The following is a 26,061-nucleotide window of genomic DNA, read 5'->3' as shown; positions in this document are numbered from 1 at the left end:
GCCCTCCCCCCTGTGTAAAATGGTAAGGGGGTACAAAAGTACCCCTACCATTTCACAAAAAAACTGTCAAAAATGTTAAAAATGACAAGAGACAGTTTTTGACAATTCCTTTATTTAAATGCTTCTTCTATCTTCTTTATTCTATCTTCTTTCTTCTTTCTTCTATCTTCCTTCGGTTTCTTGCTTCATCTTCTTCTTCTGGTTCTTCTGGTTCTTCCTCCGTTGTTCTCGTCCGGCATCTTCCTCCGCAGCGTCGGCGTCTTCCTCCCTTCTTCTCCTCGGGCCGGTCCGCATCCATGATGACATGGAGGGAGGCTCCCGCTGTGTGACGCTTCTCTCTTCATCTTTTTCTCTTCATCTTTTTCTCTTCATCTTCTTCTCTTCATCTTCTTGTCTTCATCTTCTTTTCGGGCCGCTCCGCATCCATGATGGCATGGAGGGAGGCTCCCGCTGTGTGATGCTTCTCCTCTTCTGACGGTTCTTAAATAATGGGGGGGAGCCACCCGGTGACCAAGCCCCCCTCTGACGCACAGGGACTTGACGGGGACTTCCCTGTGGCATTCCCCGTGATGTCAGAAGGGGCAGGGTTACGTACGGGCGACCAGGCCCCCTCTGACATCACAGGGAATGCCACAGGGAAGTCCCGTCAAGTCCCTGTGCGTCAGAGGGGGGCTTGGTCACTGGGTGGCTCCCCCCGTTATTTAAGAACCGTCAGAAGAGGAGAAGCGTCACGCAGCGGGAGCCTCCCTCCATGCCATCATGGATGTGGAGTGGCCCGAAAAGAAGATGAAGAGAAGAAGATGAAGAGAAGAAGATGAAGAGAGAAGCGTCACACAGCGGGAGCCTCCCTCCATGCCATCATGGATGCGGAGCGACCCGAGGAGAAGAAGGGAAGAAGACGCCGATGCCGCGGAGGAAGATGCCGGACGAGACCACCGGAGGAAGAACCAGAAGAACCAGAGGAACTAGAAGCATAAAGCAGTATTAAGAGGCCACCTCATTAAAAGAGCAGCACAATGTAATAGAAAAAAATGGGAAAAAATTAACTTTCTTACTAAAGCTCTCCACAACCTATATAAAGGTCATACCAACTCACATGACCCAGACATCCATGAAATAATATCTCAAAAACCCAATGAATTAGACTCATTACTCACATTTAAAGCAGGAAAAGCACTCCTCTGGACAAAAGCAACATTTTTTAATCTAGCAATACATATTCTAAAATGTTTGCTCGAAACTTAATAAATCAGTAAAACCCACCCACGTTTATAAACTCAAGAATAACTCAAATCAATTGATCACTCATCCCCAGGAGATACTGTCTATTTTCAAAAAATTCTACTCAGATCTGCCCTCGTCGATTCCCCCCCCAGCACTCTCTTGGTTAGATAAACTCCCTTTACTGAAACTAACTCGGATGCAAATAGATTAATTATATGCACCATGCACAGAAGAGGAACTACTCCTAATAATTAAATCTCTTAAGAAAAATTCAGCCCCTGGTCCAGACGGAGTCTCCTAATTCCACTATAAACAATATCACTAACTTCTAATACCAAATATAACAAAATTATACAACAACATTCTAAAAAGAGATCAGTTCCCAGAAGAAATGTTACTCGCCAACATGTCTCTCATCCCAAAACCAAATAAAGATCATACATTGCCCCAAAACTATAGACCAATTTTGGTAATAAATAACGATCTTAAAATATTTAGCAGACTCTTGGCCAGTAGATTAGCCTCAATAATCCCCCCCCCCCTGATTTCCCCTTATCAATCAAGATTTATACCAGGCAGACAAATTACCGACAATATAAGATTAGTTACAAACATAATTCAAGACGCAAATATTAACTCCCGATCAGTCCTATTACTAAGCTTAGATATCAACTAGAAAATGCATTTCCTGGAGAAAATGGGTGGGAATGCTGAATAGCTGAATTGCTAAAGCTAACTGGATGAATAGCTTAAATACGTAAGAAAAAGTTGAAGAAGTGAGAATAGTTGGAAAAGTAGGAATGGTTTTAAAATAAACATGAATTTCATTAAAAAAGTTTAACTACACTACTAATGTATGAAAGATGTTGAATATTTAAAGGTTTTTTGAAAAGTTTTTTGATCATTAATCCCCACACCTAATGAGTGAGAGACAGTGTGGGAGAACCCTTCAAACAAGCCTTAATAAATCCACAACATTACCTGCTATGGAAACAGCGACTTAACCGTTAGATAACACAGGGCCTTTGTGAACGTATCGGTATAAAACTTAAAAATGTGGGCATGTCAGCGATTTAAAAAAGAAGTTGGCTGTGCGTTTCACTGGGAAATGTGAAGAATTTTATACAGGACAGTCAATGGAAGAAAGTGTAGAACTCTTGTCATTTGGAAGCTCAACCAGCCAAAAGTAAAAAGTGCATCACAAAACTGAGCACATTGCCTGAAACTAACCAAAAATACCTACGTTTTGATGTATAAATTGTGTATGACAAGTAGATCTTGTGAGCGTGAGAGCAATTTATAGAGAAGGAAATAAGATAATTTTTTGTAAGGCTCTGAGCTCTAACTATGACATCATCCACTCTAAGCAGCCCAATACACACTCTGTTTAATCGATAAAATTTCCTGAAATGATCACTAAACTTAAACAGCTTTTTCACAGAAACTGTAAAAGATATCAAACTGAAAAAAATAGCCAGATAGCTGAATATTTTGTGAACATTTTAAAGTTTGTTTGGCGTCTTTAGGTGAAAGTATGAAGGAGCTGAAACTTTTGGGAGTGGAAGAAGATTTTAAGGATTTGAAGCATGCTCTCATTCACTTCAATGTTAAAAAAAAGTGTTAAAAAGTTTAATATTTTAAAAAGTATAAATAGTAGAAAAAAAGTTGAAGAAGTCCCATCATTATCTGAAAGAGCTGAACATTTTAAAAGTTGACTGGTTTTAACCGCTTCAGCCCCGGAAGAATTTACCCCCTTCCTGACCAGAGCACTTTTTGCGATTCGGTACTGCGTCGCTTTAACTGACAATTGCGCAGTCGTGCGACGTGGCTCCCAAACAAAATTGACATCCTTTTTTTCCCACAAATAAAGCTTTCTTTTGGTGGTACTTAATCACCTCTGCTATTTTTTTTTTTTTTTTTGCGCTATAAACAAAATAAGAGCAACAATTTAAAAAAAACGCATTATTTTTTACATTTTGCTATAATAAATATCCCCCAAAAATATATAAAAAAAATTCTCTTTTTCCTCAGTTTAGGCCGATACGTATTCTTCTACATATTTTTGGTAAAAAAAAATCGCAATAAGCGTTTATTGATTGGTTTGAGCAAAAGTTATAGCGTTTACTAAATAGGGAATAGTTTTATGGCATTTTTATTAACAATTTTTTTGTTACTAGTAATGGCGGCAATCAGCGATTTTTATTGTGACTGCGACGTTGTGGCGGACATGTCGGACATTTTTGACACATTTTTGGGACCATTGTCATTTATACAGCGATCAGTGCAATTAAAAATGCACTGATTACTGTGTAAATGACACTGGCAGTGAAGGGGTTAACCACTAGGGGGCGGGGAGGGGTTAATCAGTACTAGGGGAGTGTTTTCTAACTGTAGGGGGGTTGGGCTGTGTGTGTCACTAGACTGATCACTGCTCCTGATGACAGGGAGCAGTGATCAGTGACACTTGTCACTAAGCAGAACGGGGGGAGATGCTGTTTACATCAGCATCTCCCTATTCATCCTCTCCATGAAGCGATCGCGAGTATCCCCGCGGCGATCGAGTCTGCGGGACCCGCGACCCGACTCACAGAGCTCCCGGCCGGCGGCGCGCGCGCAATGGCACGGCGGGGAATTCAAATGGACGTACAGGTACGCCCATTTGCCCAGCCGTGCCATTCTGCCGATGTACATCGTCGTGCGCCGGTCGGGAACCGGTTCATAGCTGAAAGTATGCAGAAGTTACGCAGAGCCAAAAAACGTACAGAATAATAAAAAATGAATAACAATAGTGGGACTGCTGAAGCAGTCCCAATAATAAGGCATTTGATAGTGTTTCCTGGAATTTTCTTGATATAGTGCTGAAAAAATATGGTATCAAAGGAGAATTTACTCACACCTATCATGCTCTTTATCACAACCCACCCACTAGGATAAGATTGCCAGGCTGTAATTCAGACTTTTTTAGAATGGGCAGGGGTACACGTCAGGGTTGTCCCCTTTCTCAATTACTCTTCGCCCTAGGGATTGGACCCTTAGCAATAGCTATCCTATTACACCCTGACATCAAAGGTTATTCAACAAATAACACCTATAAATTAAGCATGTATGCAGATGACATGATTTTATTCCTCACACAACCAAACATAGCTTTACCAAACCTTTTAAATACCCTTAATATATTCACATCCTTACCAGGATTAACGGTAAATGTTTCCAAATATATTGGTATGCCAATAAACATTCCACCATCCCATTTGCACTCCCTACGCTCCTCTTTCAATTTCTCCTGATCGATGGAGTCTCTCCCATACTTGGGCATCTTTCTCACCCCAAACATCAATGGCCTATCATCAAAAAACTACGTACCCTTACTGCAAAAACTAAGATTGATGCTTAAAATGTGGAAATCCTTCAAAATATAATTTTTAGGTAGAATCACAGCAAATAAAATGACAATTCTACTAAAGATATATACCTATTTAGGGCAATCCCAATCAGACTAAATAAAATAATGATCACTAAATTCCAAACAGAGATTAATAAGTTCATATGGTTAGATTCTCACCCACGTCTATCAAGATTTGTATTGTATAAATCACAAAAGTGTGGTGGATTGGGCCTCCCAGATGTTTGGCCATACTATTTATCCGACAGATGGTCTCAAATGGCACAACGGCATATTCTCAACCCCATAATACCATGGGTTGGGTTTGAGAGGGATTCCATTCCACTATATTCCATCTCTGGCATATTATGGGGAAACAAGATCTTGAACCACACCATTGACACTCTTAACCAAATAGTTTCACAATCATACCAACTATGGAAATTATACAATAAAAAATCCAATCTTATATCTAAATCTCCCCCACATGCCTCTTTTGTAGGCGATCCAAAATTCTACCAAAATACTCGTGATGCTGGAGACCTCACATTGTGGACTAATAACAACCTGACATCCCTTTTTAATTTTATAGAAAACAACAACTTCACCTCATTCTCTTCACTAAAGTCCAGACACCAAATTCCCAATACAGAGTTTCATAAATTCCTTCAGATTAGGCACTTCTTTAACATATATTTCCAAACAACAATTTCACATCCACCCTCATTCTTTGAGAACATATGTCTAAAATCACCAAGAAGATCGGGTCTGATATCAGAAATATACTCAAATTTAACTAACAACACTGAATTAAACAAACTCCCCTATATGCTCAAGTGGGAGGAGGAAGGAGACTTCTCTTTTTCTGTTGAAAACTGGGACAATTGCATCAACAACTTACATAAATGTACTAGATCAATCACAATTAAAGAGACAGCATTAAATTATTCACCAGATGGTACTATACCCCCGGTTAAACTTCATGCCATTTTCCCCACAACCCCTCAGATATGCTTCAGAGGCTGCAACTCCATAGGTTCATTTTCTCACATTTTTTGGAATTTTGAGAAGATTACACATACAGGCAGTCCCCGGGTTACGAACACAATAAGGACTATAGGTTTGTTCTTAAGTGGTATTTGTGTGTAAGTGGAACAGTGCATTTTTAAGTGTAACTTCAGCATGTGCAGGGATGTGGGATGTCCTGGGCATGCAGTTATGTTACCTGGGACTCTTCTGGCCATGCAGTACATATAGTACTGCATTGTGGGATGTGTCCGGCACTGCAAGATAGCTGCTCAGATGTATCCAGGACCAGCATGGAGCACAAACGGCTGGCATTGAGGTTCGTTTGTAAGTAGGAGTCGTTCGTAACTCGAGTGTTCGTAACTCGGGTACTGCCTGTACAGTACCTAACTGCGAGATTGTGTTTCCAGCGCGATGCCATCGCGCTGGTTCTCGGCGACAGGGTACTGTGCATCTCGCACTGGCTCACTCATCGGGAAAGGAAAACTTTTTTTTCCTTTCCCGATGAGCGACAGGCAGTGCTGACAGCTGTCCGGTATGAATCATGAGGGGGAACGCTGTGCCAAATTTTAAATAAAAAACCGGCGTGGGTTCCCCCCAGGGGCATACCAGGCCCTTAGGTCTGGTATGGATTTTAAGGGGAACCCCCTACGCCAAAAAATCGGCGTGGGGGTCCCCTCAAATCCATACCAGACCCTTATCCGAGCACGCAGCCCGGCCGGTCAGGAAACAGGGTGGGGACGAGCGAGTGTCCCCCCCTCCTGAGCCGTACCAGGCGGCATGCCCTCAACATGGGGGGTGGGCGCTTTGGGGCTGGGGGGCGCCCTGTTGATGAGGACAAGGGCCTCTTCCCGACAACCCCGGGCCCATTGGTTGTCAAGGTCTGCAGGCGGAGGGCTTATCGGAATCCGGGAGCCCCCTTTAATAAGGGGGCCCCCAGATCCCGGGCCCCCACCCTATCTGAATGAGTATGGGATACATCATACCCCTAACCATTCACCTGGGGGAAAAAGTGTCAATAAAAAAACACACTACACAGTGTGTAGTGTGTTTTAAAAGTAATTTATTAGGCAGCTCTGGGGGTCTTCTTCCGACTTCAGGGTCTTCTTCCGACTTCGGTGGTCTTCTTCCGCAGGGTGCCCCCCTGCCCCAAAGCGCCCACCCCCCCATGTTGACGGCATGCGGCCTGGTACGGTTCAGGGGGGGGGGGCGCTCGCTCGTCCCCACCCCCTTTCCTGACAGGCCGGGCTGCATGCTCGGATAAGGGTCTGGTATGGATTTTGGGGGGGAACCCACGCCATTTTTTTATTTAAAATTTAGCGCGCCGTTCCCCCTCATGATTCATACTAGACAGCTGTCAGCACCGCCTGTCGCTCATCGCAAAAGGAAAAAAAAGTTTTCCTTTCCCGATGAGCGAGCCAGCTCAGCGCTGGCTCCCGTGACGGTGCTCGCAGGTGTCAAATCTCGCCGATAACAGCGGCCAGATTGACACAATATCGCGTTTACCTACTGTATATGGAAACAATTAGAAAATTTTGCATCTAAAATTTTAAATAGTAGTATAAACCTAACTCTATACAACTGTCTCCTATTTGCCCCTATCATTGGGCTTCCCACCCATAATATGAGGCCAGTCCACACAATTTGTGTAGCAATTCACTGGTTGATGGCATTTCACTGGAAATCACCATCCGTTCCTCTAGCACATTTGAAAACTAGAATTAACAATATTAATCTTATGGAAAAAATATTTCACACACTACAGAATACTAATCATTTATATAATAAAAAATGGGACCCTTGATTTAAACATTCCAAACTCTTTTTAATCCTGAATGATATTACTAGTCACAGAAGACCGAAGAGTATTATATGTTGTGTTAATGTATAACAAGCATAATGGTTATAGTTAATGTGTTTATAGACTAAAACAAAGTATATCTACCTTAATACACAATATCTTCTGATTTTCCTTATGTGCAAGTTGCTTGTATTATATTTATCTAGACATATGACAACTCTTTTTGTACCACCTTTTTGTACCCAATAAAAATAGTTTGTAAAAAAAAAAAAAAGTTTAAAAAGGATCCAAAAAACTATGTGATAATAAATGGCTTCATATGATTGCTATCCTTAAATAAGACAGTTTTTTGGCATGATCAGTCATATTTTCAATGTTAATGCCAAAATTTCACAATTTCTGCCAGGGTGTGCAAACTTTTGAGCACAACTGTACTTCTAATCCCAGAGTCTAACAGAAAAACAGAATGGTAAATCAGTTGCTAAAATCTGACAAACTGAAGTCTTATGCCCCGTACAGACGGTCGGACTTTGTTCGGACATTCCGACAACAAAATCCTAGGATTTTTTCCAACGGATGTTGGCTCAAACTTGTCTTGCATACACACGGTCACACAAAGTTGTCGGAAAATCCGATCGTTCTGAACGCGGTGACATAAAACACGTACGTCGGGACTATAAACGGGGCAGTGGCCAATAGCTTTCATCTCTTTATTTATTCTGAGCATGCGTGGCACTTTGTCCGTCGGATTTGTGTACACACGATCGGAATTTCCGACAACGGATTTTGTTGTCGGAAAATTTTATATCCTGCTCTCAAACTTTGTGTGTCGGAAAATCTGTTGGAAAATGTGTGATGGAGCCTACACACGGTCGGAATTTCCGACAACAAGGTCCTATCACACATTTTCCGTCGGAAAATCCGACCGTGTGTACGGGGCATAAAAGTGTATATCTAGGCAAAATAAACATACAGGACATCTCTGCAATATATGAACATTTCTCAATGTTTTACCGCTTTAAAGACCCAATAGTAAATTACCTTTTGATCTGCCAGAAATGCTTTGCCAGAAACTGGCGGTGTGCCCAAGATGGCAAGGGGAGAGGACGCATAGTAGCAGTGCTCTCTATCTGGATCAATTATCCTTCATTTCCCGGTGTGGTGAGAATTACAGACACTGCAATCTATTCCCCTACCTCAACGCTGCTCCTGGGAACATGACCAGGGGGAAAAGCCAGTCTCCTACACACCACATGGGTTTTTCAACCGACTGCTAGGTTGCAAAGGGAAACCCTGCACCCAGTGGCATCTTAGCCTACATGGCCACACAGACGGAGGAGCCGGGCTCGCAACCCGCGGCCTCAGTGGAGTTTTCTGCAGTCATGCAGGCCATTACAACATGTCAGACTACCCTGACAGACAAAATAGACCACCTGCAGAGCAGCATTTGCTTTATCCGCAAAGACTTAGACTCCTTCAGGGAGCGAGTAACAGAGGTGGAATAGAGAGTATCCTTCATGTAGGATAAGATGCGGGACCACACAGCACCTTCACACTTTAAAAGTTAAAGTAAAGGCCCTGGAGGCGTGGGCTGAAGATTCGGAGAAACACAATAGGTGGAACAATCTCTGGATTATATGCCTCCCGGAGGGTGTGGAGGGTGCTAATCCTACCGCCTTTATGGAACAACTTCTGCAACAGGTGTTACCGAATGCTAGGTTTTTCTCCCTCTCTGTAGAATGAGACCATCACATACCATTTGCCCGGGATCCTCTTGGGGCCGTTCTAAACACTGTTCTTTTTAAATTGTTGCACTTTCGGGATCGTGACCTAGTGCTGAGAAAGGCCCATACCCAGGGTGAGCTGCACTATGAGAATGCCAAACTTCTGCTATTCCCTGATTACTCTGTGGAGACGCAGTGACAGAGGAAATAATTTGATTCAGTGCGGGCCCTGTCTGGACACCATTAGTCTCGATGAGCTGCTTCTACCTTGCATTGTGCCTTCTTTACTGCCTTCTCCTACTTACTGAATGGGATATGTTATGAGGCCCCACTTTGGCCTCCATGGATCATGCATCCTGAAGTTGTGCTCCTTACCTATTCTTTTACTCCTGACAATTTGATTTGTGGAATATCCTGGGCCTGCACCTCTGTCAAATGACATACCTTGTGCCTGGTGAGTCCGGCTGTTCTCTCCGGGTTCACTGTTGAGTTGCCCACTATGGAAATTATGCTGGATTTAAGGTTTGAGCATTGGCTAGTTCTCCTGGAGTTATTGATCCTTGGGCTCCTGTGGGTTCTAGATCTAACTTTGGGCTTCAGAACTTTGGGGACGTTTGACCCGTTCTAATGAAACTTTTATGTTGGTAACCTTGTTCTAAGACTGTGCACCCACGATTCTTTCCGGGTGCCATTGATGGACTCTAAGTACACTTTGCTACATTACCGGTGCTTGCACTGGTCATACTGATCAGCTGGCTCTTGCTCACGTAATCCCCTAGTTGGCAAATTCGCCATGTTTTGGGTTGGGTATGAGACCTCCCCTTGTTGTTCCGGGGTTGGTAGGGTTGGGGGGGAAGGAATGTTGTCTTTTTTGTTTGGTTAATTTGGTACATGGTATTTTGCACTTTTTCCAGTAATTTAACGTGCACCATAGATGTCTTTATATGTCTTTTTTTTGTGCAGGTGCCGCTGGCTTTCCGGGCCCTGCCGTTCCCTGTTCTCTTATCAATTCTAGTTTTTAATGCGTCATGGCTAATTGCAAAAAAATCTCCTGGAATGTGCATGGGCTAAATTCTCAGGTCAAGGGGTCTGTGGTATTTCAATTCTTACAGAAACACCCCCGGCATATCTGTATTCTGCAGGAGACCCCTTTGGTAGGCGGGAGGATACTTAGCCTTAAAAAGCCCTGGGTGGGTTACAACTATCATTCGATGCATACTGATTTCTCCAGAGGGGTGAGCTGTTTGGTTCACAAATCTCTCCCATTCAAATTGCTAGATATGGTACTGGACTCGGAAGGTCGGTATGTGATTATTCATGCAGTTGTACACAGTCTGGAGATGGTGTTGGTGGGGCTTTATCTCCCTCCGGCAGCACCGATCAGACATTTGTATAATATACTGGCTAAATTAGCCTCATTTTCTACTGATAATATCTTAATTATAGGGGACTTTAATATGGTTCCGGACCCTTGATGGGATAGAATGCCCACTACTGCCTTTTCTGATTCTGACCTTTTGGCCTGGGTAGAAACCTTTCACCTTGTGGATGTCTGCTGGTGGAGAAATCCCCGTTTGAGGGAGATTACACTTGTCACTCAGCCACATATAAGATATTCTCACATATCAAATTTTTTTTTTCGGCGGGTCCATCTGGTCCGAGATGTTGTAATTTTCCCCCGGGGTATCTCGGATGATGCCCATATTGCCTTGTGTTTTGGTATCCCTGTGCCTCCTGTGGAGGGCTTGTGGAGATTGTCACAATTCTGGTTGTCCAATCCGAGAGCTGATATGCCATACCGTAGTGACCTCTTATATTTTTGGAACAGAATGATTGTTTCTATTTCCCTTTCTGTGACCTGGGATGCATTCAAGGCCTTTTCTAGGGTTACATAGTTACATAATTACATAGTAGGTGAGGTTGAAAAAAGACACAAGTCCATCAAGTCCAACCTGTGTGTGATTATATGTCAGTATTACATTGTATATCCCTGTATGTTGCGGTCATTCAGGTGATTATTTAATAGTTTTTTGAAACTATCGATGCTCCCCGCTGAGACCACCACCTGTGGAAGGGAATTCCACATCCTTGCCGCTCTTACAGTAAAGAACGATCTACGTAGTTTAAGGTTAAACCTCTTTTCTTCTAATTGTAATGAGTGGCCACGAGTCTTATTAAACTCTCTTCTGCGAAAAAGTTTTATCCCTATTGTGGGGTCACCAGTACGGTATTTATAAATTGAAATCATATCCCCTCCCAAGCGTCTCTTCTCCAGAGAGAATAAATTCAGTACTCGCAACCTTTCCTCATAACTAATATTATTATTATTATTATTATTATTATACGCGATTTATATAGCGCCAACAGTGTATGCAGCACTTTACAATGTATAGGGGACAACACAATTACAGTACAGTTCAATACAGAAGGGACAGGAGGGCTCGGCTCATAGAGCTTACATTCTAAAGGGATGGGGTGGTACAAAAGGTAATAGCTGCAGAGAATGATTTGATGGGGTGGCTCGGGAACAGTTGTTATGTGGGTGTGGGATAGGCTTCCCTGAATAAATTAGTTTTCAAGGATCTCCTAAAGGTGGACAGGGTAGAGGCTGATCAGACATACTGGGGCAAGGAGTTCCAGAGGATGGGAGAGGCTCTGAATAAGTCCTGAAGGCGAACATGGGAGGAGGTAACAAGGGAGCTAGAGAGCAGGAGGTCCTTGGAGGAGCGGAGGGGATGATTTGGGGCGATATCTGCAGATGAGGTTGGTGATGTAGCTGGGGGCGATGTTGTGGATGGCCTTGTATGTTATGGTTAGCATTTTGAATTTTATACGGTGGGGTAGGGGAAGCCACTGAAGAGATTGGCAGAGAGGGGCGGCAGTCACGAATCGAATAGTGAGGTGTATTAGTCTAGTAGCAGCATTCATAATAGACTGAAGAGGGGATAGCCTGCTTAAGGGTAGGCCATTAAGGGGAGTTGCAGTAGTCAAGGCGGAAAATAAAGGAGTGAATAAGTTGCTTTGTGGTGTCATTAGTCAGGAAGGGTCAAATTCTGGAGATGTTGCAAGGGTTAAGGTGGCAGGATTTCGCCAGTGATTGGATGTGGGGGCTGAAGGAGAGGTCAGAGTCAAGGATTACACCCAGGACCCTGGCATGTGTGAAGGGACCAATGGTTGTGCTGTTGATATTAATGGTAAAGTCATGGGGGGGGGGACCAGGAAGGAGGAAATATAACAAGCTCAGTTTTAGAAAGATTGAGTTTGAGGAAGTGGTGTGACATCCATACCGATATGTCATTCAGTAAGTTTGAGATACGTGAGGAGATCGAGGGGGTGAGTTGAAGAGTGGAGAGATAGATCTGTGTGTCATCGGCAGAATGGTGGTATTGGAAGCCATGGGAGGTTATCAACTGGCCCAGGCAAGAGGTATAGAGTGAGAATAGGAGAGGCCCAAGGACGGAGCCTTGGGGTACCCCAACAGAAAGAGGAAGTGGAGCGGAGGAGAACCAGGATAATGCAGAATCACGGAGGCCAAGGGAGTGTAATTTGCTGAGGAGGAGCAGGTGGTCAACTGTGTCAAAGGAGGAATTTGAATGCTGGATATCTCCTTGTGAATTGTGTCTATTTTGCTATTGAAGTGGTTGGCAATCTGTTGAGCAGTAAGCAAGTTGGTGGGTGGGGGCAGTGGGGGGTGAAGTAAGGAATTAAGGGTAGAAAAGAGTTGACGAGGTTTGGATGAGAGGGTTTTGAAGAGAGTGTTGTAGGTTTGTTTAGCAGTGTGGAGGCAGGAGTTATTTGAGAAGGGCAGATTTGTAGAGGGTAAAGTCTTGCAGGGATTTAGATTTATGCCATGTTCGCTCAAGAGCACGGCTGTGTCTCTTGAGACTTCTGGTGTCATCTGTTTACCAGGGTTATTGCAGATGGGGCCTGGTTCTGCGTGTAGAAAGCAAGTACGTCTAGGGAGGATGACAACGTGGTGTTGTAGATGGAAGTGGTTAGGTCTGGGCAGGACATGGGTGCGATTTTGTCATAAAGGCCATCAGTAGCAGAGTAAAGAAGGGAAAGGTTGAGGTTGCGAAGGTTCCTGTGGGTAGTGGTTTGTGGGTTGGCAGCATGGGATGTAGGAGACGGGGAGAGTGTGAAATGGATAAGGTTGTGATCAGAGGGAGGAAATATCCTCCAGACCCTTTATTAGCTTTGTTGCCCTTCTTTGTAGTCGCTCCATTTCCAGTACATCCTTCCTGAGGACTGATGCCCAGAACTAGACAGCATACTCTAGGTGCGGCCAGACCAGAGTCTTGTAGAGCGGGAGAATTATCGTTTTATCTCTGGAGTTGATCCCCTTTTAATGCATTCCAATATTCTGTTTGCTTTGTTAGCAGCAGCTTGCTGAGCCTATCATCTACTAGGACCCCCAGGTCCTTTTCCATCCTTTTCCATTCCATCCACAAGGTAAGGGGCCACTGCTCACTTTTGTGTGATTTATGCACAAAGAGGATACACACCCTCTCTCCTCAGGCACCCCACTTTGCTATCTTGCACATTGGACTGTTTTCATTTTAAGAAGAAATAATACCACTGAACTCTTTATTATTCTCCAGTTTCTCACTTGTGCACATGTTTTTGGATTTTTTGGATTTTTTCAGATTCATTTTGATTGACTTATCATTGTGGCACCATTTGATCGCGATGCGATTGGAGTGTGTATGTCACACACCACCTTGCACTTTTCATGCGATTTCGCATGGTTTCACAGGAAATTTTACTTATTGCTGTGTTTTGCACATCCATTTATTTGCACCTTATGTCCAGGGCTGCACACATTGCTTAGTATCACTTTATGACTTTATGATTATTTGCACAATAAGTTTTATTTTTATATTTTTTTGGTCTTTGCATATTTATTGCTGTACTTTGCACATTTAGGTATTCACATTTTAGCTCCAGGTCTGCACATTAGTTTATATTAATATGTGATCGTCTGCAGATAGAATTTTTTATTTATTGCTGTATCTTGCACATAATTTTGTTTGCACTGTCCTTTAGGGCTTTAGATATTGCACATTTACTTGGGACTGCCCTTTATCATTACCAGTTTTTTATGATTTTATACTATATCTTATCATACATTACCTTGTTGCTGGCAGCTTTTATTTCCCACTTGGCTGCAGCATTTACCTCATACTTCTACCTGTAGCAGCATTTTCTCACTCCACCCGGATAGCGCAGCGCCTACCCCCACCCTTTCTATTTTACGTACGGTGCTTGCAGCTGTTCTATTTGTATCTCTCCCCCACGGTAGCGCAGGAATAACTTACATCATATTGCCCTGCTTAGCTTAGTATCGTCCGCAAATACAGAGATTGAACTGTTTACCCCATCCTCTGGGTCGTTTATGAACAAAATAAATGGGATTGGTCCCAGAACAGAACCTGGTTAGACTCCAGGCTATTATACAGAGGTTAAAGATGGAGCTGAGCACTGACTTAACCACAGCAGAACTTAAAGCCTCTACACTAGGGACAGATTATGCACAATTGCAGGACCTCCAAACCTATCTGACCCTGCAGGGGGCTCTGCAAGAGGTTAGTCTCCTCCGTACCGAAGCCACAAAGGTACATTTGCTCCATCAGACCCAGCGGATTTTTCAACAAGGGGCGAGGACGAGGCGTCTCTTGGCTTGGCTAGCTAGAGAACAATCTGATCCCATATTGCTGGCCCTGATGGAGTAGTGCAGACAGACCCAGCTCATATAAATAAGTGCTTTGTTGCCTACTTCCAAGATCTATATGCTTCCAAGGCTACATTCTCCAAGGAGGAAATGTTTGTGTACCTGTACCTAGTTTGACTCCTACTTATAGGGACAGGATGGATGGTCCCATAACCTTGGAAGAACTGCAACTTGCTGTTCAATCTCTCCAGTCAGGGAAAGCCCCAGGCCCTGATGGGATCCCGGCGGAATTTTTGTTGATGCTAAAATCCTGGGTAAGGTTTTGGCTGTTCGTCTTAATAAGATTATCAGCGCTTTGGTGCATCGGGACCAGACTGGGTTCATGCTGGGTAGGGGAACGGACATTAATACTGATAGATTATTTACCCATGTGGCCAGAGAAAATGAGCACAGCCAGTGGATAGTGGCCTCTTTGGATGCCGAAAAGGCTTTTGATTCTGTAGAGTGGTCCTACCTCTGGGCTGTCCTTCATAAATTTGGGCTTGGTCCTAATTTTATTTCATGGATTTGTATACTATATTCTGCTCCGTTAGCTAGAATACGTATGAATAACTCTCTGTCTCTGCCTATCCCCCTTTGGTAGGGGTACCAGACAGGGTTTTCCATTGTCCCCTGGCCTGTTTGCCCTAGCAATGGAACCCTTGGCAGCCATGAGCAGGATTGCTGACTCTATTAGAGGTATCACTGTATGGGTGAAAAAAGAAAAAATATTGTTATATGCTCACAACACCCTTCTTTGCTTGATTGATGTTACCTCCTCACTGCCTGTGGCCCTTCAAATTTTAGTCTTATTTGGCTCTTACTCAGGTATCAAAATTAATTTTGGGAAGTCCCTTCTATTCCCACTTCATCCAGCCCACCCTAGACCACCATCGGGAACCCCGCTTAGTTGGGTTGCAGAGTTAAAATACCTTGGCATTAGGGTTGGTGGGGAGCTGACTCTATACTATGATCTTAACCTGGCACCCCTGCTGTGTCAATTTTCCCAGCAATGCATGTCCTGGCTTTCGCTGCCGCTCATGCCAGTAGGTAGAGTCAACTTAGTCACACATGCTGTACTTGCCGAAATTTCTATATTTTTTTTGTAACTACCTTTTGCTAAATTCTTTTTTTACTAAGGTGAATGCCATACTCACTAGTTTTATTTGGGTGTGAGGAATCCTGAGATTGGCCTTACCTCTTTTACAGTTGCCCTTTAGCATGGGAGGTCTATCACTTCCTAACTTCCAACTATATTATTGGGCGGCAGTGCTAGGCACTGTTAGATGTTGGTTCTCCCAACCTAAGGACAACCCTGCTGTGACTTTGGAGATTGTATGGAACACTTAGTAATGTGGTCTTTAGGGGTCCTAAGGCCTATCCTGAGATTACGACTTTAATGCTTAATGTGCACCACTGTGATGGTCTGGCATAGAGCATGGGCCATATATCATAGCCCGGAGTCCTTCTCCCCTCATGTCCCTCTGTGGGGTAACCCATCCCTCCCGCACACGGGCAAAATTCCAGATCCTAGTTTATAGTTGACATGTGCACACTGAAATATTTCGTTTTGGAATTTCGTTTTCGTCCAAAAAATAAATTTATTTAGTTACTCCCGAAATTCGTTTTTATTTATTTCGTTTTTTGTTAAAAATTGCATTCGTCCGAAATTCCAAATTAAGGTTGAATCTGTCATTGAAGGCTTATGGTGTCTGTCGAATGTTCAAAGAAGATTTGATGGAGCAGCTAAACTGTACGACGCCGTATAGTTTACCTACTCCGTCGAATCTTCTTAGAACTTTCAACAGACACCATAAGCCAAAGTACGTGTGTACTTAGTTCTAGCTATTTTACTGCTCCTCCTCTTTGGTTACAATCAGCCAATAACATTCATCATCATTATTATTTTTTTTATCTTTTCTCCCCTACGTCGAATCTTTTCTCCCCTACGTCGAATCTTTTCTCCCTACGTCGAATCTTTTCTCTCTATGTCGAATCTTTTCTCTCTATGTAGAATAATCTTGGACTAATAGAGTTAAGGTTAGGCACATTCGACCACAGGTTTGATGGACACAGATTATTGTCATCATCATGTCGAATCTCCTATCTATATTGAACTGTTGTAGCAACAAAAACAAAAATAAAGCATTTGTTTATGTCGGATCTTTCGTTTTTCGGATCCTGCACTTTCGTTATCGTTTGTTAAAATGATAACGAAAATACCTGAAATTCGGACGAAAATGCATTCGGACGAAAACGAATGCACATGTCTAGTGTATAGGCCTCTAGGGGTGTAGTGGGTCTAGTATAGTAGGGTCATCTGAGGACATTCCCTGAACTTAGGGCAGTTTACTACTTACCTAACTGGATGTTTTTTAGGTACCGGCAGCTTATGCATGACTCTAGAGTCTAACCTATAGGGAGTATGTTGACCTCCAGTGTGATGGATAAATCTCTTTCTGCTCTCTAACTATGCTTGTCTATGGCTTATGCAGCCAAAGAGAGTCAATTATATTTCAGATGGCACGCTGATATCCCTACTTTGGAGGAGGATGAATCGGAGGATTGCTTGGAATCTTACAGTATATCACCACTATGTTCTTAGCCAGGGATAGATTTATCCAACTCAAGTTCCTGCATAGGGTTTATTATAGCCCCCAGCACCTAGCAACCAATTATTCATCTATTTCTTTGACTTGTCCACAGTTTCAGGCCTCAGGGCCTCGTTTCTTCCTATGGTATGGTCTCGTGCAACCTTATGCCCTGCATACACAATAGGATTTTCCGACAACAAAATCCATGTTTTTTTTCCGACAGATGTTGGCTCAAATTTGTCTTGCATACACATGGTCACACAAATCTTGTCGAAAATTCCGAACATCAAGAACGCGGTGATGTACAACACATATGACAAGCCGAGAAAAGTTCAATAGCCAGTGCGGCTCTTCTGCTTGATTCAGAGCATGCATGGAACTTTGTGCGTCGGAATTGTGTACACATTATCGGAATTTACGACAACAGATTTTGTTGACTGAGAATTTGAGATCCATATCTCAAATTTTGTGTGACGGAAATTCCGATGGAAAATGTCCGATGGAGCCTACACACGGTCGGAATTTCCGACAACAAGCTCCCTTCAAACATTTTCCATCGGAAAATCCTATCGTATGTATGGGGCATAACAATTGTTCTGGACACAGGTGGTGTCTGATGTTAACTCGGTGTGTGGTTTGACTCTCGGATTGGTCCCCAAAAATTTCTTGTTAAATGTTTTTGATGACTCTCATATGAGTAGATGTCTGAAACTTTTTGTTTGCTATAATTCATTGTATGCATGCAGGGAGATACTCCTATGCTGGAAGTCCTCTCAGCCTCCCACGGCCACTTCCTGGTGCTCTACTGTGAATCAGTATAACCTTACCTACCTTAACCGGAAGTGCCCTAGGAAATTTGATCAAGCAGGCTCTAGCCTGTTCAAGCTGCTAATGTTAAACATTTATTCCCTAAGTTGTTTTTTTTGATAATTGCTGTGTTGGTTCCCCTCTTTGGTTCCCTCCTCTTACCTCCCCCCCCTCTGTTCCTTCCTTACTACCTCCACCTTTCCTAAACTCTTCCTCTCCTTTCTCCCATCCTTACCCCTTTTCCTTACTCTCCCCTTCTTCTACCCTTCCTCCCCCCTTTTTCCTCATAGATGTCACTCAATTCTAGCAACTATGTTTGGCATTTTCATCCCTATGTCAGTATACAACTTATGTCTGTTGCCTTGAACGTTTGTACTACGTACCTATGGTTTTCTCTTTTCTGTTGATTCTGTTGGTAAAAATAATTTTTGTTTAAAAAAAATGACTCAAACCATCCTCCTATCCTGAAACAAAAAGAGAGGGGGATAGTGGCGGGACTTTACGTGAGACATGTCAATGAATATATAAGTTAATTGGTCATAGTCAAATTAATTGACCTGACACCAGTGCTATGTCTATACTCCTTGATGTAATGTAATGTCCATAATATATTGTTAACACCTGAAATATCATAATCCCAAAGGATTTACAAGATGTTGATTATACAAAATAGTTTATAAAAATTCATGGTAGGACATAGATCTAAAATACAAAATACATTGTTGGACACGACTAGGCATATACAGGCAATCCGAAAATAAACATTATTCGTATAATAGATACAGTTTCGGAAAAGAATTGTTTGATGATGAAAAAATGTGTGCATCTGTGTGTACCTCAACGCGTTTCTTGGCTTTCAACCAATCATCAGGAGTCAGATGCAAATAAACTAGAAATTGGAGCAATAAAACATCTATTAGTATATAAACACTTTAAAAATGGGTAGAAATTAAGTATATAGGAAACGTAGGTTTCATTGATACTCACAATCATTACATTGGTCAGTAACAACCAATGTCCTGGGATTTGTCAGTGGTCTGGGTCAACAAAGTCTCACCCGGGGTTGAGGCAGAGAGCATTCCCCCAAACCCGGGGGTCACAGCCGCCAAAAGATCGGAACACCCCACAAATCATCACCAGGAGGGAGCAGGCAAACAGGCCACAGGAAAAACTGTATGAAAAGAGAAAAATTGACAGAGTGAAAGTGGGGAAGGATGGCAATCAGTGTGTTCATGTGTGTAGGAATGGGTGTTTAAGCCATAGGCTGCCTGTCTAGGGATAAATAAGAGTGCATGTATGGAGTACTGGGAACCGGTGAAAGAATAAATGCATACTAAATGGTGATGGAAAAGGATGGTGGGTGTCAAGGTATAGGAATGTGTGTGTGTGATGGGGACAAGCTGAAACTGCAATTGACCTAAATGAAAGTGTAAGGAGAAAAAAAGTAGTTACCTGCGTGATGTGAGTGCAAAACAGGCTGCTCGCTCCCCCAATGCGGCAATGCGTGGAGTAAGTTGGTCAAAGGCCGCCGCTATATATCGCGGGCCGGGGACATGTTCACGCCAGCGTCATGTAGGGGCGTGATGATGGCATATGGAAGGGGAGGGAAGGCACCATCCGCGATCCAACCAATCACGGTAGCCTCACGCTCCCTCACCGCCAATGCCCCAGATTGAAAAAAGGCCCTACTGACTCCCGCAATGCGGCATCAATGAGAAGGCACCGCATGTGGGGCGTGGTGACATGAAGCTGATGCGCCGAGGTTGCGGCCCGCCCCCATCATAGGATGGGTTCTGGGTCGCAAACTGGGTGCATCGTAACCCCGGAAATGAGACCAGAAGAACACCAGCACCACCTCCCATCTGAAAAGTAATGGAGATGCAAAAAAATATATAGGAAACCATGTATATCAATGGGAAAGAGGGATAGGGATTACAAAAATGTTGCACTGAATTTAATTAATATGCGAAAAAAAGGAAAAATAGGTTAAATTAAACAATTCTTGCACTGAATGAAATCAATATGCATAGAAGGGTTAATAAATACCTAGTTACTCTCAAGGAGGAAAGGAAAAAACAAAAGAATAAAATTATTGATGTGAATTATGAGGGTGGGTTTATCAGGTCACGAAAATGGGTGTCTTCCACCCAAGTATTGGATAAATCAATAAAAAATGGAGTTGTGACCTGTCCACACCAAAAAATGCACTGACATGTCTCCATCCCAGTTATTTGAAACAAAAAGAGAGGGGGATAGTGGCGGGACTTTGCGTGAGACATGTCAATGAATACATAAATTAATTGGTCAGAGTCAAATTAATTGACCCGACACCAGTGCTATGTCTATACTCTGTGATGTAATGTAATGTCCATAATATATTGTTAACACCTGAAATATCATAATCCCAAAGGATTTGCAAGATGTTGATGATACAAAATAGTTTATTAAAATTCATGGTAGGACATAGATCTAAAATACAAAATACATTGTTGGACACGACTAGGCATATACAGGCAATCAGATAATAAACATTATTCGTATAATAAATACAGTTTCGGAAAAGAATTGTTTTATGATGAAATAATGTGTGCATCCATAAGTTGGTAACTCAACGCGTTTCTTGGCTTTAAACCAATCATCAGGAGTCAGATGCAAATAAACTAGAAATTGGAGCAATAAAACATCTATTAGTATATAAACACTTTAAGAATGGGTAGAAAGTAAGTATATAGGAAACGTAGGTTTCAGTGATACTCACAATCATTACATTGGTCAGTAACAACCAATGTCCTGGGATTTGTCAGTGGTCTGGGTCAACAAAGTCTCACCCGGGGTTGAGGCAGAGAGCATTCCCCCAAACCCGGGGGTCACAGCCGCCAAAAGATCGGAACACCCCACAAATCATCACCAGGAGGGAGCAGGCAAACAGGCCGCAATGCACGGGAAAAACTGTATGAAAAGAGAAAAATTGACAGAGTGAAAGTGGGGAAGGATGGCAATCAGTGTGTTCATGTGTGTAGGAATGGGTGTTTAAGCCATAGGCTGCCCGTCTAGGGATAAATAAAAGTGCATGTATGGAGTACTGGGAACCGGTGAAAGAATAAATGCATACTAAATGGTGATGGAAAAGGATGGTGGGTGTCAAGGTATAGGAATGTGTGTGTGTGATGGGGACAAGCTGAAACTGAAATTGACCTGAATGAAAGTGTAAGGAGAAAAAAAGTAGTTACCTGCGTGATGTGAGTGCAAAACAGGCTGCTCGCTCCCCCAACGCGGCAATGCGTGGAGTGAGTCGGTCAAAGGCCGCTGCTATATATCGCAGGCTGGGGACATGTTCACGCCAGCATCATGTAGGGGCGTGATGGCGGCATATGGAAGGGGAGGGAAGGCACCATCCATGATCCAACCAATCACGGTAGCCTCACGCTCCCTCACTGCCAATGCCCCAGATTGAATAAAGGCCCTACTGACTCCCACAATGCGGCGTCAATGAGAAGGCGCCGCATGTGGGACGTGGTGACATGACGCTGATGCGCCGAGGTCGCGGCCTGCCCCCATCATAGGATAGGTTCCGGGTCGCAAACTGGGCGCATCGCAACCCCAGAAATGAGACCAGAAGAACACCAGCACCACCTCCCATCTGAAAAGTAATAGAGATGCAAAAAAATATATAGGAAACCATGTATATCAATGGGAAAGAGGGATAGGGATTACAAAAACGTTGCACTGAATTTAATCAATATGCGTTTCATCATAAAACAATTATTTTCCGAAACTGTATCTATTATACGAATAATGTTTATTATCTGATTGCCTGTATATGCCTAGCCGTGTCCAACAATGTATTTTGTATTTTATATCTATGTCCTACCATGAATTTTAATAAACTATTTTGTAGCATCAACATCTCGTAAATCCTTTGGGATTATGATATTTCAGGTGTTAACAATATATTATGGACATTACATTACATCAAGGAGTATAGACATAGCACTGGTGTCAGGTCAATTAATTTGACTATGACCAATTAACTTATGTATTCATTGACATGTCTCACGCAAAGTCCCGCCACTATCCCCCTCTCTTTTTGTTTCAGGATAGGAGGATGGTTTGAGTCATTTTTTTTAAACAAAAATTATTTTTACCAACAGAATCAACAGAAAAGAGAAAACCATAGGTACGTAGTACAAACGTTCAAGGCAACAGACATAAGTTGTATACTGATATAGGGATGAAAATGCCAAACATAGTTGCTAAAATTGAGTGACATCTATGAGGAAAAAGGGGGGAGGAAGGGTAGAAGAAGGGGAGAGTAAGGAAAAGGGGTAAGGATGGGAGAAAAGAGAGGAAGAGTTTAGGAAAGGTGGAGGTAGTAAGGAAGGAACAGAGGGGGGGGAGGTAAGAGGAGGGAACCAAAGAGGGGAACCAACACAGCAATTATCAAAAAAAAAACAACTTAGGGAATAAATGTTTAACATTAGCAGCTTGAACAGGCTAGAGCCTGCTTGATCAAATTTCCTAGGGCACTTCCGGTTAAGGTAGGTAAGCTTACACTGATTCACAGTAGAGCACCAGGAAGTGGCCGTTGGAGGCTGAGAGGACTTCCAGCATAGGAGTATCTCCCTGCATGCATACAATGAATTATAGCAAACAAAAAGTTTCAGACATCTACTCATATGAGAGTCAATATATATATACAATATATTATGGACATTACATTACATCTCGGCGTATAGACATAGCACTGGTGTCAGGTCACTTAATTTGACTCTGACCAATTAATTTATGTATTCATTGACATGTCTCACGCAAAGTCCCGCCACTATCCCCCTTTCTTTTTGTTTCAAACAACTGGGATGGAGACATGTCAGTGCATTTTTTGGTGTGGACAGGTCACAACTCCATTTTTTATTGATTCATCCTCCTATCCTAATGGCTAATCACTCTGTGGATGCAAATAAGAGAAGTTAATTTTCAGGGTTTTCAGACAATTGGAATTGAAACTCCCCATTATCATCATTTTTCTGTCCTTAACACATTGGGGTTTATTTACTAAAGCTAGAAAGTGCAAAATCTGGTGCAGCTCTACATAGAAACTAGTCAGCTTCCAGGTTTTATTGTCAAAGCTGAAGTTAGAAGCTGATTGGCTACCATGTACAGCTGTACCAGATTCTGAGTGCACCAGTTTTAGTAAATACACCCCATTGCAAGCATTCCTTTTTATAATCTTTACCATGTCCTTATGGCAACGACAACTTTTCTTCCACCTGCCAATAGGCAGTCTCTACCTATAGGAATTCAGTTGTTAGATAGATAGATAGATAGATAGATAGATAGATAGATAGATAGATAGATAGATAGATAGATAGATAGATAGATAGATAGTTTAATTTTGTTTATCTCTCCCGCAATGCTCTGATGCAAATCGCATTGCTATTTGTGCTCATTGTGTTTATATTGTTCTTCCTGCAGACAGTGAAAACTGCATGAAATGTCCTGATGAAGAATGGCCAAATGAGAAGAAGGATCGGTGTGTTCCAAAATTGGTGGATTTCCTCTCCTACACTGATACCATTGTTGCAGTATTTTCAGGTGTCTCCATATTCTGTTATCTTCTGACTGGTTTAATATTGGGGATATTTATACATTACCAGGACTCCCCCATTGTTAAAGCTAATAACCGGAACCTGAGCTATCTTCTCCTGGTCTCCATCATGCTGAGCTTCCTCTGTGTCTTCTTGTTCCTCGGCCATCCAGGAGATGTGACCTGCATGCTCCGTGTCACCTCTTTTGGTGTAATCTTCTCAGTTGCCGTCTCTTCTCTTCTTGCCAAAAGTATCATGGTGTGTATTGCTTTTAAAGCCACCAAACCTGGGAGCCCCTGGAGGAAATGGATGGGAGCCAAGCTGCCCAATTTTATCATTTGTGTCTTTTCACTGGTGCAAGTCATAATCTGTGTCATTTGGTTGTCTACTTCTCCCCCCTTCCAGGATCGGGACACTCACTCTTATCAGGGGAAGATTATCATTCAGTGTAATGAGGGTTCAGTTATCAGCTTCTACTCTGTCCTGGGATATATGGGTCTTCTGGCAGCTGTGAGTTTCATTGTCGCTTTTTTAGCCAGGACATTACCGGACAGTTTTAATGAGGCCAAGTACATCACCTTCAGCATGCTGGTGTTCTGCAGTGTCTGGATTGCCATGATCCCGGCCTATCTGAGCACCAGAGGGAAATACATGGTGGCTGTGGAGGTTTTTGCTCTAATAGCCTCAAGTTCTGGACTTCTTGGCTGTATATTTTTCCCAAAATGTTACATAATTCTATTCAGACCTGACCTGAATACAAAAACATTTATCCACTAATATGTATGGAACAAGACTGGGTTACAAGTGGTTAGAGAATTATTTCTATTTTTTTTAATCTTAGTATTTGCTAGTGTATTGAGAATGAACACTGTTATATATAAACATTTAATACTTACCTCTCCGGAGGATAGTGAGTTTAATTTTTGCTCTGGACACTGCTGGTATCAGACACTTTGGGTTTGTTGGAAACCTTGTTCGCTGCTGGGTGCAGCCATTCCATCACTACAGAACAATGTAGTCACTTAGTGAGGAGAAACCACAGTGAACAGAGGGGGACAAAGTATCCAAAACATCCTAAAGTGTCAGATACCCGAGACGCCCATCACCCATCACAGATTTCACTCACCACATTCCCAGAAGATAAATATTAAACATGTTGTTTAATAGGCTGATTGTAATATCATTATTTTAGTGTTGGGGTCACTTTAATTATATTGTATGTTGATGTGTCCGGCTATATTAATAAATAAATTTTGTTGGTGCCTTCAAAAATAATTTTTATTATTAAAGTTGATGAAAAAATGTACTCAGTAAGTTCACTTTTTTTTTGTCCAAAAACAACTTTATTTTGATGTCAAATATACAACTTTGATCCCAGTTAGCGGTAACGGCGGAGCTGAAGAGTGTTGCGTCTTCTACAGGCAGCACAACGAGAGCCACCAATGATGAGATGGAACTTGTGACCTTTGCCAAGAGTGCCTGGATTGCGTCTGTTGGCCTTGTGGAAAGTGTCAATGAAGATGATCTCAAAGAACTTATAAGTTGAGTCTTCACCAACTCAGTAGGAGTTAAGGATTCTCAGTCCTTCACAGTGATGGCCAGCACGCTCCTCAGCAACAGACTACAGGCTGCGAGAAAACTTGATCTGGTTAACACCATGGTGCACAGGTTTACCATAGGTTGCACCCTTGGGCACGGTGTTCTTACATCCACCACAGCAAACTCTGACATGGTAGATGACATACCCTTGCTTGGCCTTATAGCCTAGTCTGCGAGCTTTGTCTGGGAGAGTAGGACGTGGTGCACGATGGAGAGAAGACAGTTGGCGATACTGCAGCAGCGGATACGCAGGAGAAATCGCATCACAGCTGACTGCTTCTTTCTCCATAGCACTTGCATGTACTTGTAGGCACCCATGCTGGCTTATGCTGATAGCTCGTCAGCTGGAAAGGAAGGAACACATCACCCAGAATGTCTTATGATGAGCAGGGCCCCCAGGGCACTTCCAAGTTCAAATTTTAGGTGATTAGTTGACTTCATTTTAAAGCATATTTTCTTCATAGGACCTAATAAAAAAAAATCTTTCTGCTTGTATAAATTTCTTTGTAAACTGCTACCACAAGGGAGTATTCCACTTCCCCATACAATGCTGCAGAGACAACACTCCGACCCCACACCTTGCCAGATCCTGATATGAAAACTTCC

At 42.7% G+C, this 26,061-nt stretch overlaps 1 protein-coding gene and 1 pseudogene across 1 annotated transcript in view; one reads left to right on the top strand and one right to left on the bottom strand.

Annotated features, from left to right (window-relative positions):
* The window catches only part of LOC141126431 (vomeronasal type-2 receptor 26-like), a 79,563-nt gene extending 54,930 nt beyond the window's left edge, over window positions 1–24,633 (top strand). The window contains exon 3 of the mRNA XM_073612373.1: window positions 23,744–24,633. Coding sequence (XP_073468474.1) covers window positions 23,744–24,633 — 890 coding nt within the window. The remainder of the gene's footprint in view (window positions 1–23,743) is intronic.
* A 601-nt stretch (window positions 24,634–25,234) lies between these two features.
* LOC141129618 (large ribosomal subunit protein eL15-like) lies at window positions 25,235–25,806 on the bottom strand (annotated as a pseudogene).
* Between the last annotated feature and the right edge of the window lie 255 nt (window positions 25,807–26,061).

This window comes from Aquarana catesbeiana, linkage group LG02 (assembly GCF_042186555.1).
Source record: "Aquarana catesbeiana isolate 2022-GZ linkage group LG02, ASM4218655v1, whole genome shotgun sequence".
NCBI classification, from domain to species: Eukaryota; Metazoa; Chordata; class Amphibia; order Anura; family Ranidae; genus Aquarana; species Aquarana catesbeiana.
Note: the sequence above shows the minus strand (reverse complement) of the source record. Positions and strands in the feature narration are given on the sequence as shown.